Raw genomic sequence first — 19,561 nt, 5'->3', positions numbered from 1 at the left:
GGGAATTTTTCTAACTCTTCTTCTGGGATTTGTTAGTTAAATACTGAAAGATTGATGGTTTCTGTGAATTCATGTTTCATTCCACTAATTTACTGAAATGATTAGCTATCTTGTGATTCGAGATATTTTTCTCTTCTATTATTCTTATTCCCGAATTTCTTTTCTTTAAAAAAATTCCTTTACCTAACATTTCTACCGATATATCAAATCATAATATAAATAGATGACACACCTTACCGTAGCCCAGACCTTAGCAAAAAAGGCTCTAATACTTTTCCATTACAGATAATGTTAGTGATCTCTTGGTTTTAAATAGATCCTTTCAGTACTGTTTAGGAGGATGCCTTTGTTTCTGTGCTTTTGAGGATTTTAGCATCTGAGTGTTAAATGTTGTGGAAAAGCAATTCTGAAATCAATTGCTTGTAACCATGTGCTTTTTTCTTGATTTTACTATGATTTGAGAAGTAACGTCCCATAGTGAATAGGCCTGATTTCAAGTTCTGATTTCCCTCCTAGCTGTGTGACCCTAGATGAGTCATAGAAATTCTTATTGCTTTTAGGCATCTCTTGTTGACTACCCATGTGTGGTGGTAGAAGGCATTTCCTCACTGGAGGTTCCATGTGCCAATGACATCACAATTCCATTTCATGTTTTATTATATCTGTTATTGCCAATTAGCAAACAAGTTTTAGGAAGTGAAAAATAGTTCTCCATCAGCTACAGAATTGTAATTAGCTACTAATGGAAGCAAAATACAATTTGTAGAAAACGAAACAAGCTGAAGGCTGGTAACCTAGCTTCCTCTATATCTTTTTCTCAAAGGTCCATAACTTTGGAAAGTGAAATGAAGACTTTACAAAGTAGTGTTTCATCAAGGAAAATAAAACTGGGCTCTCAAACATACCATGCAGCCTTATCTTTTCTCAATAGGGCATTTTCTCCTTCCAAGGGAAGCAAGCAAAATGCTTATATTGGGTTTTCAAATGGGAGACACATTTGGGAAAATCACAGAGGTAACACTTTTCATTTATTAAGTATAAAAAATAGCATTTCCGGGGGTTCAGAGAGTATACCAGTATTGGGACTCCTCCTCCTCCAAATCCTTTAGGTTCAGCAGGCATTTTCCCCTAGTGGAACACTTTGTGGTCTGAATGTAGAGGTAGCTCCCTTTATTGATTCAGATTGTCACCTGCCCTTTGAGAAAGTTGCTTGGACACCTGGATAGCCAGATTTTACAGATAAGGAAACTGAGTTAAGAGGATCCCATGGCCAGGAAGCGTAATTTGTACTTAGAGTTGATTCTAAGACCAACTCTCTATCCACCCAGCTGCCTTTGCCTTTGGCATCTGTGCCTCTGTTCCTTCATATGTAAAATGAGGAGATGAGATCAAGGGCCTTTCCCAGGTCTCTCCCCTGAGCCTTTCCAGTCTTGGTGCTGCTCTGACTTCCGTCTACTCTGATCTTACATAAAAAATAAGAACTAGGAGACTGAATATTACCAAAGCCACATTTGAACCTAATTTGGGAGACATGAGGAGCTCTCCAAACCTCATCTGGTTCATTTTCATTCATTTTCAAGTTGGTCGGTCCCACAGACAACTTTTTTCAGATGCTGCCAGAATTCCAAGGGCCTGACTGGGCACAGGAGTTGTCAGATTTTTAAAAACCTCATGCTTGTCATCAGAGTGACTCAGTGAAAAAGATGAGATTTAGAATAAAGAGGTCTGGGTTTTATCACCCATGTGACCTTGGACATGTCCCTTGATCTCTAGGAGAAAAAAGTGACCTCCATGGTTTCGGAGGCCCCTTCTGGCTTCTAAATCTCTCAGTTTTCAATGTTAGGATGAAGGATCTCCAGTGTCCCTCCAAGATTTACATCCTATATTCTCGGAATTAGGAAGCTCACAGATGAATAATTCAATTCCATTCAATTATCAATCACCTTTATGAAGCACAGGCACACACTAGTATAAATAAGGTGGAAATAGAAGGCGAGGGGACTTCATTCCCCTCACAAAATTCTTCCCATCTCTGCATGTTGTATCTCTCCCTGATGTCTTCAGACTGGACATTCCTTGAAGGAAGGAGCTGTGTCCCTTTTATTTCTTTGTTTCCCCAATATGTAGAAAGCACAGGTCTCAGGACAGAATACTCACATCTATTAAGAGTTGGTTGAATTGAATTCTGTTGACTTTTGGGAAATCTCCAACAGCATGGAAACTCTTTGCTAGCAAAGACTGGTTCTTTTTGCGTCTTTGAATGCACCTTGTATCATACATAACAGATTAATAAACAATAATTAATTTGTTGTCTTCCATTCCATCCTCCTTGCAAACACCAGGTCTCCCATTCTTACACTTTTGGATATTTTGGGGGGAATGATGCCCTTGGCTTCTAATCAATTCCTTCAGGAGGTGGGGAATATAATGGATAGAGTATTGACCTTGTATTCAGGAAGATGTGGGTTCAGATCTTGTCTTAGGCATTTGTTCTGTGACCCTGCACAAGTTATTTCCTTTCTTTCAGTTTCTTTCAACTGTAAAATGGTGAAAATAATGCTACCTACCTCTGAGGGCTTTTTGGGGGATTAAATGAGATAATATCTAGGCAGCTAAGTGGGTACAGGGATCAGAGTACTAGGCTTGGAGTTAAGAGGCTCTGGGTTCAAATCTAGCCTCAGACACTTATTAACTGTGTGGTCCCAGGCAAGTCAGTTAACCTCTGTATGTCTCAATTTCCTCCCCTGGGTGGTTGTAAGAAAAAAGTGAGAACCTCCAAACACTATTTTAATGCTCATTAGTATTAGTATTGTTATATCTACAAAGCATTTAAGGCAATCATCATCATTCCATTGTTTCCTGAATTCCAGATATGTTCATTTGAGGTAGGAGGAACATCTTACTGTCCATTCGTGTTTCCAAACAAGGGAAAACATGTCAGGGTCTGGATCTGAGGTCATTTAATTTCAAGCCTTCCCTTATCAAAGTACTTTCCATGAGTGAGGACAACAGAAGGCTCATCAAGTAACTCCTTACCCCCTCTTGGTGCTGCTCTCCAGGTCTTTGATGTAAACTCCCACTCAGCCTCCTGCCTCCCTTGTGCCTCCATATCCACCACTGTCTCATCCTTCATCCTCCCATTATTCAGAACCCCTTCTAGATTCTGCTCTCTTTTGCTATTTTGTTCTAAACCTATGACTTCCTTTGGAGTGGATCTTGTAAAGAGTGGTGAGGTTCAACGTTTGCCTTTATTATTCATTAGTCATGATTAAAAAATCCTACAAGCTCAGTTTCCTCTTTTGGAGGAGTCACATTGGACTGTTAGGCTCCCAGCTAGCCTCTGCTTCATGATGATAGGAGTCTGGATAGAGAAATTCCTTAGCCTTGGTTGCCTAGAGCAAAGAGATCTTAAAATGACTTTCTCAGGTTATCCATTCAAGATGTTTCAGAGGCAAAACTTCCTACCTGAAAGGTTTGCCCTCTCTCTCCACTACTCAAGGAGGCCTTCCACATAAAAGAACAAAATTGTATCTAGAAGGAGGAAAAAAACATTAAAAATTAAATTAACATTTCTGGAAAAGGGACTCATAGGAAAGCTGTTTATTTAACACCCCTTCCACCCCCCTTTCCTGATTTCAGTCTTTTCTGCATTGGAAAAACAAGGCAAGTGCATCCCATTTATTTGTGTCTGTTCTGAAAGGCCCAGGAGGGATGTGGTGGGAGGAGTTGCCATAGCACTCTTTAAAAACTCAATCCTAGGTTTTACAGATTGCCAAATGTTGCCTATCAGCCCATAAGAATAAAAATCTTTTTAAGTCATCGTGGGCGTTTTCTCCAACTCATGCTTCCTGCATTTTTAGAACATCGACTTCTATGTGGGCCACCTCTCCCCTGCTTCCATTTGGGGAGGGCAGGACAGAGAAATGAGCAATTGGGGTGCAGATGTGAACGAGAAGTCAGCGTGTGGAGCAGCTGGGGTGCTATTTTCAGTTCATTTTTTCAGTATAATAAGAACAAAAAGTCAGAACTCCCTGGCTCCCTGCCCTGTTATATTTAGAGAATCCCTGCTAATAAATGGGTTGCTATAGGTCTCATCATAGAAGGGCACCAAATAAGTGACCCAAGTAATCTGGAAAACAGATGTCTTGGATGATCGTTTAAAATTAAGGCTTTCTCAAGGCTGGTGCTACACCAGTTTCTTGACCAGTAAGAGAATGCAGTTAGGTTACAAGAGAATGTAAGCCTCTTGAGAGCAGAGTTTGGTTTCTTGTATCTCCATTGTTGGCACTTAATCAGTGCCTGATGAAGGAATGAATGAATGAATGAATGAATGAAATTGAGCAATACATATTCAATTTTATAATGTAAATCAACAGGAAAATAAGATTAAATGCAGATAAATCTTTTTTTAGAGATTTTTTTTCAAAAAAAAGAAGACAGAAAAGAGTAAATGAAGGGAGAGAGGAAAAGAAAACCAAAAAAAAGGGGGGAAAGAAAAGAAAAAAGAGAAAGGAAAAGGGAAGAAAGAAGAGAAAGAAAAAAGGGAAGAAAAGAAAAAAGGAAAAAGAAATGAAAGAAAAGAAAAGAGAGAAAGGGGGAAAGAAGGGAATGAAAAGAGGGAAGAATGAAGAAAGAAAGAAACAGGGAAGAAAAAAGAAAGAAATGCAGGAAAGAGAAAAGGAAGGAAGGAAGAAACAAAAAGGATGGAAAAAAGAAAGAAAAAAGAAGGGAAAGAACGGAATGAAAAAAGATCAGAAAAAAGAAAGGAAAAAGGAAAGAAAAAGAAGAAAGAAAAGAAAGAAAAAGGGAAGAAAAGAATGAAAGAAGGGAAGAAAGAAGAAAGAGAAAGGAAAGAAAAGGGGAAAGAAAGGAATGAAAAAGGTAAGGAAGAAGAAAGTAAAGAAAAAAGAAAAGAAAGGAAAGGAAAAGGGGAAGAAAGAGGAACGAAAGAAAGACAAAGAAGGAAAGAAAGAGAAGAAAGGAAAAAGAAAAAGGAAAGCAAGAAAAAGAAAAAGAAAGGAAAGAATGAAAAAAGGGAAGAAAAAAAGGCAGGAAAGAAGTTCTCTAAATTGAGATATGTGTATGCATTTTATTTTTGCTGTAGGTAGTCATGTCTTTCTGTTTCCTTTTGATTCTTATAGTCCTTACATTTTGCTGAAACTTATGAATGAAAAACAGTGGCCCATGGAGCAGTTTCTAATTTATTGGCATCCTTAACAGATGGAGAGCAACCCAAAGTGGATTGGTCTGTGATAGTCACTTAAGGACAGCTGCTCTTCTGGGTTTTTTTTAATCTTAAACAATAACCCATTTTAAAAGAAAATAAAAAAGGCATTTCCCTCCCACCCCAAAAGATTATCCTTTGAAGGCAGAACCTGTTTCTCTAATAACATTTCTGATTTTGTAACCTAGTAACATTTCTTCTTTGTTTTTTTGTTTGTGGTGGGTTTTGGCTTGGGTTTTTTTTTTTATAATCTAAAAAAAGCCTCTTCAGATGACTTACTAGTTGCCTTGGCCTAGTGCCCTTAGTGAGCTCTGGCCTTTGACCTCTCTATGAGACACTGGGAGTTCAAGTCCACAGTTAAAGCATACCACCTTTTCATTCAGTGTCCCCGAGGGTTTTTAATTAAATGTGGATTTAAAAGATTGAAAGCTTTGGCCTCTAGGTCTCAAAACTGGAGTTCAACTGATGAAATCCAGGGGAAATGGTGTAATTGTACCCTTCCCGAAAGATGGCTCACCCTTGGGATTTTGCTTTCACAAATTTTTTAATCCCTTCATTCCTTGGGATTCTTAGAAAACCCAATTCTGGGCAGCTGTCCCCAAAGCAGAGCAATGCTTTTAAGAAATCCTGTGCCAGGCTCACACAGCTAGTCAGTATTGAAGAGCAGAGTTTGAACCCAGATCTCTCATGACTCAGTCCAATGATCATAATCCCTGGCACCAAGAGGTCACTCTGTCTAAAGCTGGGACTGTGGGATCCAGTGACTGCTTGATGTTCCTAGGTCTCAAAATCAGATTACGATTGTCGTCCAGTAGTTTTCTTTTTTTGATCAATTTAATCCAGTTCAACAAGAATGTTTTAAAGTGTCTATTCTATCTCAGAAACTATAGCAGGTAATGAAGACAGAAAGACAAAAAGGAATCTAGCTTGAACCCTCAAGGAGCTGACATTCTACTGTGGGGAGCATCATGTGCCAAAGGAACATCTCCTTGGTGCTTTTTCCCAGCCCAAGAATCCAGAGGGTATCTCATTACTCCCCTCTTTAGAGGTCTAAGGGTAATCCTGATGGATTGGGAAGTTTTCTATGACAGCCCCTACCTAGTGTGTTCTATCCGTGAGCATCAATTAGCCAAACAGACTTAATTAACTCTTAGAAAGCTATATTTACCTGGGGCAGCTAGTTGGTAGAGTGGATAGAGGACAGGGCCTACAGTCAAGAAGGCCCGAGTTCAAATCCAGCCTCAGACACTTCTTTGCTTTGTGTCTCTGGGAAAGTCACTCCACCTTGTTGGCTTCAGTTTCCTCATCTGTAAAACAAGCTGGAGAAGGAAATGGCAAACACTCCAGTGTCTTTGCCAAGAAAATCCCAAATAGGATCACGAAGAGTCGAATGTGACCGAACAGCAACAAATGATCTCTCTGGAGGACAGAAAAGCACTAGTTGATGGTGGACCAGAAATGGCAGAAAGGGGAGAGGGGAGATGGTGCTTGAACGAGCCTTGAAGAGAGCTGGGGAATCCAAGGAGCCGCAGGGAGGAAGGGAAGGACAGAAGTCTTGAGAAGCTAGGCAAGACTACAGACCTGGTCATATTGGGGGAAATTCATAGACTCGTAGATGGAGTGAAACCCCAACCATTCTGTCCATGTCACAGATGACAAAACTGAGACTTAGCCAACTTGAAATTTCTTCTCCAGGGTCACCATCACGTGCCTCTGTCCTGGCCAGAAATAGCAAGGCCCAGAAATTACACTTCTGGCATATCTGGGTGATGTGTGCATGTGTGTATGGATGCGTTTATGCATGTTTATGTCCATAGTTCCTCTGACTGTTGTTTTCTTCTTCACATGTTCATGCTTTGCTCCCCTCTGAACTGTGTGTTCCCTGTTCTAGACCACTGCCCACCCTACCGGGTCGGAAACTCCCTTCTTGTCATCAAAATAGTAGCTGTTTTTCCACTTTCTCCCTCCAGCTCCCCATTGTATTTCAGCAGGGTGAAAAGGTCTTATCTTTTCTTTTTTTTAGCCCCCCCTCCCCAAATCTCCCTATTTATAACTTTCTGATGTTGTCACGCAGAGTAGTGCAGTCATGGGGAGGGTGGTTTTTGTTTGTTTAAGGCAACGTGTTTCCTGGTCCAAGGCCTGTTTCCCAAAGTGGTTGGAATGGGATTATTCCAGACTCAGCTCCCTCAGGTCTCAGTCTTGGGTTTCTGGCTCAGAATCTGGAATCTGGCCGTTCTGACCTGGCCTGGGGTTGCAGTTCATTGTGTCCAAACACCGCGCAGTTGGACGGGAGGGGTGGTGATGAATACACACCTAGGAGAAATAGGGAATTCAGATTTTTGCTCATTTTGTAGCTCTTCTGCATTGCACGATATAGTATCTTGCAGGATTCTGCTGGTGAATGTTTAACAACCAGCTCTCTGAGGGAGGAAGCATGAACCTACCATGCTCTTTTAAGTTTAATCTGAATTCATTATTTTTTTAAATTGCATTCATTATTAAAGTGTAGATCAGTGATATCAAGTTCAAATAGAAATTGTGATACCAAATCACATAGAAGGGCTTCTCATTGACTTAAAAACTCACATATTAACATTACCTACATTTCATTGTACTATATTTTTGTTCTTAAATATCTCAGTTACATTTCAATCTGGTTTGGCTTATATCTCAGGAGTGTTGTAGAGGACACATGTGGCCTGCAAGTTTAGACTTCTGGTCTAAACATGGCCTACCATGCTCATAGAGAAGAATCTTGAGTAATAAAGTTAAGAAAAACAACTTTGATTAGTAGGAATTAGTTTTGTATTCAATTCTTCTGACTCTTCTTTTTTTAATAATTTTAAATTTTGTTTATTTAAGCAATAGGGTTAAGAGTGACTTGCCTAAAGTCACACAGCTAGGCATTTATTATTAAGTGTCTGAGGTCAAATTTGAACTCCGGTCCTCCTGACTCCAGGTCCAGTGCTCTATCCAATGCACCACCTTAGCTGCCCCCTTGTCTGACTCTCTGTGACCCCATTTGGAGTTTTCTTGACAAGGCTACTAAAGTAGTGTTTTCTTTTCTAACTCATTTTACAGATGAGGAAACTGAGGCAAGCATGGTGACATGACAAGGTCACTCAGCTAGTAAACATCTGAGGCTGGATTTGAACTCAGGAAGATGGTCTTCCTGACGCCAGACCCAGTACTCTATCCACTGCAGCACCACCTAACTGCCATTGGAAGAGTGATCTCCAAGGTGGAAAAAATGCTCACAATGGAAATTGAGCAATGGTTTCACTTGTAGGAGTTAGTTTGAAATGACTCCAACTAGATTTGTTATCCAGGTACCACCAGGTTTCATGTCCTGGCACTGCTAAATACTATTTCTGATTGACCTTGGGCAAGTCATTGAATGATTTCTCATAGAAATCAAATGTACCACCTGGGGTCAATCAATAAAGTCAGTAAGCAATTATGAAGCACCAACTAGGAACCAGATACTGTGTAAAGTCCTGGGGGAGGATACAAAAAGAGACATAAGGCAGTCCCTGCCCTTGAGGAGCTTTCAGTCTAATGGGTTACTATAGAATGGTTATTACACATTCTACCCTACCTTAAGTGGAAAGCGGAGTATTAAAAGTAGAAAGAATATAGACTCTGGAATCAGATGATCCCAGTTCAGATCCTAACGGTATGATCTTGGGCAAGTCACCTGGTCTCCCTGGGCTTCAATTCCCTTTTCTTTTTTTTTTCTTTTTTGCAAGGCTATGGGGTTAAGTGGCTTGCCCAAGGCCACACAGCAGGTCATTATTAAGTGTCTGAGGCTGTATTTGAACTCAGGTCCTCCTGACTCCAGGGCTGGTGCTCTATCCACTGCGTCACCTAGCTGCCCCTCAATTCCTTTTTCTATCTTTTCTATGATAATAATACCATAAGACTTCAAGATTAATATTGCATGTATAGTTGGGAAAATGTAACTTAGAAGCAAAATTCTAAGAATTTGGAACAAGGAAAACCGACTATGAGAAAATCTATTGAATGATGGCTAGATTGGGCCTATGAGAAAATGCCAAAGGATTGAGATTGTTTAACCAATATTGGCTGAGGATATCTCACTGAGTCCTATTTTTCTTTACTAGAAAAGATATGATGAAGAATTTCCTTTAAAAAATTAGATTGTATTTAGACAACATTAGGAAGAACCCCTATTTGTTGCATAGGGAGAATGAGATAGGGAGGGCACTGCCTTGGAGGGGAGGGGGCTCCCCATCACTTGGAGGGGGCTCCCCATCACTTAGAGGGGACACTGCTGCTCTGATTGGGTTGATGAGCATCATCTCTAAGGAGCTCTTTTTTTGTTTCCTTCATCTTTCCAAGGAAACTTGGGGACTTTTAATTTTTTTTTTAATTTAAGGCAATGGGGTTAAGTGACTTGCCCAAGGTCACACACCTAGGTAATTATTAAGTGTCTGAGGTTAAATTTGAACTCAGGTCCTCCTGACTTCAGGGCTGGTACTTTATCCACTGTGCCACCTAGCTGCCCCCAAACTTGAGGACTTTTAAGAGTAGGTGGAGGGAGTGATCTTCTGGGAATGACATTCGGGTAGCCCTGCCTAGAAGCCGGAAGGAGAAGATTGGATGCCATTCCAAAGTCCTTCTGTTCAGGCCTCCATGATTCTGTGATTCATGGACACCTTTGAACCTCTGACTATCTCCGGTGTATCCTGAACCAAGAGCAATCCTCATATTTGCCCAGGGTGTCCAGGCCTCTCCCAAATACCTTTCTTCTTCCCACACACACTTCAGAGAAGCCCAACCTTCCTTCCAGGACTACCTCCTCCAGGCAGCAGCTGTAGAGCTGCCTTTCTCCCCACCATTTGTAAAACACTTGTCTGATGGAGCCTTTGTTCCCTACTTTATATCATACATTTATCTGATCTTCTGTAGCCTGGGGGTTAGGGACAAAGCACTCTCATAAACTGGAAAATCTGTCTAAAATTTTTTGGCTCTCCTTCCATACCAGATCTGAATTGTTAAAGTATTATTGCTAGAGTATTCAAATATCAATGTTATATTATATGTATAATTATGTATAATATAATTTATATTATTATATATTCCACATAAATATAACTTAATTTATATTTCTACATATTTCCTATAAATATAATTTATATTATTATATATTCCCTATAAATAAATATAATAAATTAATAGAAAACAAATTATACTCAGATAATATATGTTATTATTATACAATACTATACATATATTTTATGCCTTTCTAGGTTTCTAAACTTTTTCTTTGTCATATTTTGGCCTTTTCCTGTTTTCTACAAAACTGCCCCAAAGTTTCCATTTCATTTCTTATGCCAACCTGTGATACATCAAAACCACAAAAGAGAAAGGTCACGATATGGAAGGGACATCTGTATTTCTCTCTGCAGATGTCATATCTACACATTCAAATGCAGAGACTGGTTTTGCTTTTGCCTCTGAAGCAACAGTATCAAAGCATAAATGGTTGATTACTAAAATGTTTCATAGATTGAATTATATTATCCTAGATTTAGAGTTGAAGAGGGACCTTGATGGTCATCAATCCTCCATTTTACAGATGAGGAAGCTGAGACACTGAGAGATGACTTGCTCAGGATCATCTGGTTATTAAGGGTCTGAAATCAGGATTCACACTCAGATCCCTGTACCTCCTGTGTTGCTTAGCTGTCCTAATTAATATTTTTCCATATTATTCTTCCCATACCAGACTCTAACAGGGTCCAGACTTGAGATTTTATCAATGAAGGGAATTTCCAGTGATACAATTCAGTGACGTCCTTGTACCTTGGGGTTTTAGAGAGATGCCCAGGTTAAATTTAGGGATTCATTGACTTCGGCAAGGTCACATGAATTTAAACTCAGGTTCATCCACCATCTCCCAGCTGTCTCAAGCTTCCTCTGGGTTTCTTGCCTTCAGAAGCTCATATAAAGTAATACTTAGGTAATACCTTGATATTTGAAAATCATCCCCCAAGACAAAGTACAGTGGCACTACAATAGTCATCTCAGCTTTTTAATAAAAGTTTTAAGTTAAATTCTATCTCTGGGTATATCACCTTTCATCCTGGGATCCCATTTTCTCCATCCCCCTTGCCTACCATGCTCATAGAGAAGAATCTTGAGTAGAGAACTGGTCATTTCCTATTGCCAACACCCAAGAGGGTTTCAACCTGCACTCTCTCCCAGTTCCCTGTGCTTTGTGACGGGCCATCCTCATGGGACTTGGCTTAGTTATGGAACTAGAGTCGTTCCCCCATGAGGACGGAATCCACATACAGGTAGGCCAGGCATGGTCACTCATTGTATTTCTGTGACTGAGCCTCACACTGGGAATGCAGTGGAAAGAACAGGAAACTCAGATCCTGAGATCCTTGGTTGGACAGCGCTTTACTGCAAGCTACAGATGTGATCTGGGGTCAGTGACTTCCCTTCTCTGGGCCTTAGTTTATTGCTCTCTAAAATGGAGATCACTAATATTGGCTCTCTCTGTTGTGTGTTGCTTGTTTCGGTGTGACACAGATAAGTCGTCATAGCAGACAGGTATTTAACATTTTGTTAGTCGCTCTACAAATGTCTTTTGTATTCTCATCTCTATCAAGGATTGAAAAATTGCCCTTTCTGAGGTCTTCAGACTCCAAGGTGACCGTTCAGTTCTTCTGAACATTTTCTAACATTCAGATATGTGCCAGTCTTTGTTTTGTGCTGGAGATATGACCAAAACAAACCACCCCTGCCTTCAGGGAGCTTCCATGCTACATTCTATAGCACACCTCTTTAGTAGGCGGACTCTTATCCCTAACCTGTTGGCTCTGAAGAAGAAATCCCTCTCATTAGTGACCCCCTACCCTCAGTCCCTTCTCAAATGATCCTCTTGGGCAGTGGCTAGAGCACCGGCCCTGGAGTCAGGAGGACCTGAGTTCAAATGCGGCCTCAGACACTTACTAATTACCTAGCTGTATGACCTTGGGCAAGTCGCTTAACCCCATTGCCTTGCAAAAACCAAAAAATAAAAAAAAATTAAAAAGTGCTCTTTACTCCTCTGCTGTCCCTATTGTCCTTCTGACTTGGGTCAAATAATCACTTATCTCTATTATTCTAATCTCCTTCCCAAGTCTTCCTTTTTTTGGTCATCCTTGGACCCTCACTTACTGTGAAGTCAACACTTCTGCAAGTGGTATCTGCAAGAGTCTGCAAGACTTTCCAATCACCCACCCACTTTAAATGGGGGTCATTGTTTGTTCTACCAGGAAACAGACTTCCAATACAATAGGTTCTAGGGACAAGAGGTTTTTCTTCCTGTCTGTACCATGTATCCTCAGCCCTGTTGGTTTAGAGGCATTGATGTTTACACAACTCAGTTATCAAATACTCCCCAGGATAGATGGAGTCAGCAAGAATTGTGACAAGCAAGAAATCATTGACTAAATCTGAAATCATGCCAGAAAGCACTTCGGAAAAGCCAAGAAAACCTGGGCATCTCTTTGGGTCCTTGGTCCAAAGGCACTTTTCCCAACTGGTTCCTCTCCTCTCATGTTTTTCTGTAGCAGTGGCAGTCTCCTGAGTCAGAACTAGGACAGGACAGCTATGGCTTTGCCACCGGGTGCAGATATTTAGGAAGTGATGACTACTGTCGTGACTCTTCAGAGTTGGAGCTTGACTTCCAGTTGGCAAAAACAATTTGTTAAGAAACCCTTTAAAAAAGACCATAGCTCATAGATCTATGCCTGTCCTCTAGTGCCTACCCTCAAAGGGCTCCCACTCTGATGAGAGGAAAGCACACAAACAAGATATATGGAAGATAAATTGGAGACAATTAAGAGGAAAAAAAGATATATCATTATGTGTGCATAGTTATTTGTTTGTCATATGCTTTGAGGGCAGGAAACGGTTTTTTTTTGTTTTGGATTTTTGTTTATGTTTTCTTTTTTATTTACTTATTTTTGCCCTTTTCTTATAACCCAATCCTTAGGACAATTGCCATAAAAATTTGTTGACTGACTACCTGAAGGGGGCTTAGATGCTGCCTGCCCAAAGATGCTGAGGAGGAACCTCAGAGAATATATTATTAGTTCATAACACATGGTGACCTCCAGACCAGATCTTTCTGATCTCCTCTCCTCTCTCCACACCTCACTAAAATACATTCAATGGAGCAGACATATTCATGAGATCTTTTCAATTGTCCTTGAATAGAATCCCAGCTCTTCAAGGCAAAAGATATTGTTTTTTAAACCCATCAGAATCAGAGTCTTCTCCTTATGAGCATCTAGATAGGAGAGTGAGGAGTGAGACAAGGTTGCTGTTGGATCCCATGGATGTGTCTTTGGAGAGATGTGAGTAAACCAATCCTCTACAAAGATCACTATCCCAAGGAACTCTGATCAAAGGATTGTAGAAACTCTAGGCTTTTGAGAATCCTCCAAGGCCATCTTGTTTAATCAGACTCATTTTACATATAAAGAAATGGAGGTTAAGTGATCTGCCCCAAGTTATACAGGCGGCATTTAAACTCAGTCCTCTTGACTCCAGAATCTGAGCTTCAAGTTTCATCTTGCTTACTGCATACAATTGAAAATTATGCATCTCTTTTGGAGGGATAGGGGTTGGGATGGCTCAGAGAGTTATTTAGACTTGTGACTTTTTTTGTAGGGGAGCCCTAGGTGTAGAAACACCCTCAACCCATGCTGATTGGCATCACACTGCTAATTTACAGACTTAGAAAATTCTCTGAAACACTGAGAACTTAGGAGATGACCACACTTGGTCATGTAACAGGTATGTATGTCCAGAGGTCAGACTTGAAGCCCTCTATCCATTAATGGCACATGCTGCCTCTCAATGAGTCCTTTCATAAAATAGTAAATAAACACCCATTCTTGGTCCTTCCCCAGTTTTTCTATTTGAGAAATTCATATTTTTCTCCATTCACCTTGTTGAAGGTAGAACACTTGTGAAAATGAGCTGGCAGACAAGGGCAGCCTGCAATGAATAATGTTAGTTTGAAGACTTTCTGGCCACACACCAAGATCTTCCACTCAGCATCATGGAACCTTGATTTACCTTCCTCTCTTCTCCTTACCTTGCCTTGGAGCACAGTCAGGGGCTGGTGAGAGGTTGCATTCACTGCCTGGACACATCCCATTAGTTTAATTCTCTCTCTCTCTCTCTCTCTCTCTCTCTCTCTCTCTCTCTCTCTCTCTGTTTCTGGTTGCAGGGCTTTTTCCGCAGAAGTATTCAGAAGAACATGATTTATACTTGCCATCGAGATAAGAACTGTGTGATTAACAAAGTCACCAGGAACCGTTGCCAGTACTGCCGCCTCCAGAAGTGCTTTGAAGTGGGGATGTCCAAAGAATGTAAGTCAAGACTCCAAGAGCATTTTTCTCCCTTGTTTAGCTTATCTCTGGCTGTGCTCTGCTGAGCATCCTGATGCATGCCCCATAGAGCCACTGGCATGAAATATTCCAATATGACTTTAATGAGGTACCACCTAGAGTTAGGTGCTAACAGAGGTGATGTTAAAGTATAGCAATTGTTGGAATTTTTCTGATGAGAATAGTTACTTTTAGTGTGAGATGGAGTTGGATAGAAAGGCAGAATCTAGCCCCAACTCTGCCTCTGACTCCCTCTGTCAATTCAAGCTAGCTCTTTAACCCTTTCTGTACCAGAGAAGGAGTACTATGAACAGTCCTCATCCTCTGCCAACTGTTAAGACAATGAATATATGGATGTCACTCAAGTACCATACTTTTATATTTCCAGATGATATTTGCCATTTCCATATCTTATACTGTCTAATCCATATAAATGACTATTGGCTCAGCCCCCATCCTGCCACTGCTCTGGCTTCCCTTGACCTTCCCCTCATATCCTTCATTTATCGCTGTCACTTGAGGCTATAATTTTAACATATACTTTAATTTATTAAAGGCATAGAAAAAAACAGAAACATTGACATATATAATATAGCCTGCACATTTTATTTAATCCCAGGTCAAAAGTCCCCAGGAAGAAGAAAATTATACATATCTGCTGTTTCTAGTCATAGCCCCACAAAAAAACGGTTTAGACCTGTAAGAATCCATATCTGTTGCACATTCCTATACTACTGAAGCCTGGATCAAGGGCATGCATAGTCTAAAATTGTAGTAGGTCAGCAGCTCTCATTAGGGGTCTATTTATGGTCTCTTCTTTCCCCACTGATAGCAGTTCTGACTCTTGAAGTGATCAGTGGGCCATTGACCTATGCTATACTTCTAGCCTACCTCCAGTGAAATGGATGGTTTTCAGCAAGATTACTGTAGTAATATGAAAATAAATAAATCATTTTAAAAAAATTGGGTGGTACTTAGAGGTTTCTGAAGCCTGGGTGATCTGACAGGGACACTAATGCCAAAGTGTGGTTATGGGGAATGGGGTGTTATGTTCAAGAAACACAAAGTGTCTTCGAGATTCTAAGAAAGAACAATGAACCTTCAGATTAAGGATGGGAAGAAGTAATTGGGAGATGATCTACAGAAAGGAAGGAGGTCTAACATTGCTGGTTTAGAAGGAGGAGGACTGTATAAAGACAGTAGATTGGTCTTTTGCTGAGAATTGTCTCTTAACCCTCAACTTCTGGCTGGATTGAGTGATGAGGGAAGGAAGCGTTTGCCTGGGCCAGGCTCCTCTGGGAGAGATCTTTAATGAAGGAGAGAGAGATCTCTCAGATACAATTCAGTCCATGGTGGATTCTTCAAAAGTTCAACTCAGGTGACATTATTGGAAGCTTGGTTCCATCTGCTCTCCCCTGAAGCTCCACCTTCTCTGATGCCGCAGCATGGGGTAAATGTGACCCTGGATTCCTAAAGGCTCTGGCAGTTCCAGAAGAGGACTCTTTTCCCTTCTAGCTAGATGTTCATAGTCCGAATCCCCTTCTTTGTAGCAGAGAGCTCATGGAATCCAGACCCAAAGGGAGGTTGGGGAGAGCAAAGAGGACGATAGATCCCAGATCCTGCTGAAGTAGGTCTAAATTAGCAAGGCCAAGTCTAGAGTTAAAACAGAATTACAACATGATGCCTTTAGCATATCATAGATGTTTGATAAATAATTGTTGAATATTTATTATTTTAGCCCACACATGCTCCAGGGAGGTGGGAAGGTTTTTTTCTTTTCTTTTTTTTTACCATGGATTAACTGGATTGTTCATCAATACCCAACTACACTTCTAGGATAATTGCCAAATCCATCATTTCCCAGTGCCTGTGTAGACACAGTCTTCTTGTTACCTCCTGAGTATTTGCATATGTATTTCAGTCCCAGGCTAACATGTTTTTAATGAGTAAACCAGATGGGAACCAAACTGGAGTCTTATATTTATTTTGTGTGGGCCAGGGGCCCACATCCTGCTTCTTTTCCTCCAAACCATATCCTCCACCTCCTCTGAAAATGGCAGGTTTGTTGGCAGCATTCAGAAATGTTTCCCCACACCCAGTAAGGTTGTTCCCTGTCTTCATTGAGCTTATCGCCTTCATTCGATTGAAAAAATACAGACAATAGTGAGAAAATGGCATTAAGCTAAACAAACCTGTTTTCCTGAACGGATATGGAGAGGAAGGAGAGAGAGCCATTGGAGTATTGTAATTTAGAGACTGATCAAATATGAGAAAAGTGTAGAAAAAGGGTTGACTAGAAAAATAAAATTGAATAATAGAAGCAAGATATGCAACAGATAGGATCATAGGACTGTGGATCTGGAGTTGTGAGGAAACTTAGAAGCCATCCATGTTATAAGTGAGGAAACTTAGGCAAAGGGAGGCAAAGTGACTTTCCCAAAATCATACTTTTAGTCAATGTTCTAGGCTGAATGTGATCCCCCAAGTCCCTGATTCTGAATTTAGTGCACTTTCCATAAGCAGTTCATTTTTACTGATGAGAAAATTGAGACTCAGTGACTCCACTGTGTAAGGAGTGGAGGAGGGAAAGCAGTCCAGACATAAGAGAGAAAGCTAGGACAAAGATATGGAGACAAGAGTTGGACTATCATGTACAAAGATAAGAAATATGTGGGTTGTGTCAGAGCCATAAATTGATAGCCGTCTCCTGATTCGGCTCCATTCCGTGGCACCACATTAAATGAGGTAGGGTCTGAGGCTCATTACCTCACAGAACATTTGGACTGAAATTGTGCTTAGAGATCCTTCAGTTCTATTCCATCACTTTATGGATAAAGAAGCCCAGGTTCAGAAACAAAACGAGTCCTTCCCCAGGCTACACAACCTGCTGATAGAAGACAGAGGATGAGAACAGGTCTTCCACAATCTAGGCTAATATTCCTTCTAGTACCCAGAAATGGGTATAAATTATAGACAATGGGTGAAGTTAAACAAAGAAAATGGGTTTGATTACTTACATTCAAGGGCCTGGTGGACACATATTTGTATCAAGTCAGACTGGAGTGACGGAGCCCTGGCTTCTATTGTGCCCAAGTTCCCTTCATATGGAGAGTTCCTTTGTTAACCTTCAGGGACTCTACGGGGAGATGGAAAAGGAAGGTACCATATTTGATTTCAAGCTTATGAACATGTGACTGGGAGAATGATGTCACTTTTAACAGAAAGTTCCAAGAAAGAAGCAAATTGAGAACATAGAAGAGATGATGATTTCTGTTTTGGACGTGGCGATTCCAATAGAAAATGCAAGTGGAAATATTCAATATGGCATTGGAAATATGGGTGTGGAGCTCAAGAGGAAGATGAGAACTAGAGATGTGGGTTATAAAGTCATCTACTTAAAGGTGTCAATTAAATCTTTAGGACTAGATGAGATTGACATCAATAGGGTACAGAGAGAGAAAAGAGAACTCTGAGTGGGGGGATCATATTTAGGAGATGACAGAAAAGGAGACAGAGAAGAGATAAACAGAGAGGTGGGAGGAAAATGAGAATTATGTTTATGATAGAGCCAATAGGGGCAGCTGCAGGGAATATATTAGAAGTCAGATTGCAAGAGGATGAGATGTGAAACAATGAATTGGGGGGGATAGATTAATAATTATAGACTAACCTTTTCTTTTAGAAGTTTGGCACTGAGAGGGAGGAAATATGGGACAGGGTAGGTAGGGTTAATGGGATGTAGACTAGAAGATAGTTTTAACATATTTTCTCACAGAGGGGAAGGACTCAGTGGAGAGAATGAAGTGAAAAGAGAAAGAAAGATAACTTCTGGATCAAGCTTCTGGAAAAGGAGGGATGGGATCCTAGATGCAGGTAGAGGATTGATTTTGGAAATAAGGTCTTCTCTTTCGTTGAAAAGGATGAGGAGGAGGAGATAAGTGAAGACAGAGAGGTTTGTGAAGATGGAGGTAAAGAAGTTGAAGGAATCCACACCCTTGGCTTTCAAGAATGTAAGAGGGAGGCCCAGGTCCTGAACATAAACAGAGAAGGTCCAAACATTTCAGGACAGTGGACAAAGATTGGAACAGATGCAGTGGAGAATGTGGTGGGGAGCTGATAAGAAATGAAGGAAAAGATGATTAGCAGCCTGAGGGCTCGTGGATCCCAAGGGGAGCATTGGCCCGGGGATGTGACTTTCTTTGGCACCAGCCATCATGAGCTTGAGAACAGAGATGGCAGATTTTCCTCAAGGTTGGGGCTTGGTTAGGTGGGTACAGCAAGAGGTCACGAGGACAAGGTATTCCCCCAGAATCCCAGCTTTTCAAACTTGGAAGAGACTTCAGTGACACTCTAGTCCAAATGATATTCTAAAGGGAATCTTCACGGTAGCACTGAGCAGACATCCAACTCATGCTTGAGGAAATAAAGGAAGAAAAGCCAGTCTATGTTTTCTGGACAGTGATCAAAATTGAGAGATGATGGTGTGAAAGCATGAAACAGCAAGTGGGATGAACTAGGAAGAAGAAGCCACATGGGCCCAGTGAGGTGACCCAGGGATCTTGGAATCAGGAGGAGGATAGGAATTCAAATCTGGCCTCAGACACTTGATTCTTACTAGTTAGTGACCTTGGGCAAGTCACTTCACCCTGATTGCCTCCCATCCAGGGTCATCTCCAGTCATCCTGATTCCTATCTTACCACTGGACTTAGATGGCTCTAGAAGAAAAGGTGAGGTGGGGACTTAGCACAGCCCCCCTCACTCAAATCCAAATCCATGTGCTTATCATGGCATCATCTCTCCTGAGGTCTTGGTCTTCTTCAAAAATGAAGAACAAACATCATCATCAAAATTGGGAAGCTTTTCCTGACACGAGTTATAAATTGTCTCTCTTTATAACTTCCAACCATTTCTCCTCAT

At 40.8% G+C, this 19,561-nt stretch overlaps 1 protein-coding gene across 1 annotated transcript in view; it reads left to right on the top strand.

The window, feature by feature from the left end:
- The window catches only part of RARB (retinoic acid receptor beta), a 168,442-nt gene that overhangs the window by 66,908 nt on the left and 81,973 nt on the right, over positions 1 to 19,561 (top strand). The window contains exon 3 of the mRNA XM_074195688.1: positions 14,484 to 14,625. Coding sequence (XP_074051789.1) covers positions 14,514 to 14,625 — 112 coding nt within the window. The 5' untranslated portion in view covers positions 14,484 to 14,513. The remainder of the gene's footprint in view (positions 1 to 14,483; positions 14,626 to 19,561) is intronic.

The sequence above is a fragment of the Macrotis lagotis genome, chromosome 7 (assembly GCF_037893015.1).
Source record: "Macrotis lagotis isolate mMagLag1 chromosome 7, bilby.v1.9.chrom.fasta, whole genome shotgun sequence".
NCBI lineage: Eukaryota > Metazoa > Chordata > Mammalia > Peramelemorphia > Peramelidae > Macrotis > Macrotis lagotis.
This window is presented reverse-complemented; position numbering and strand designations above follow the sequence as displayed.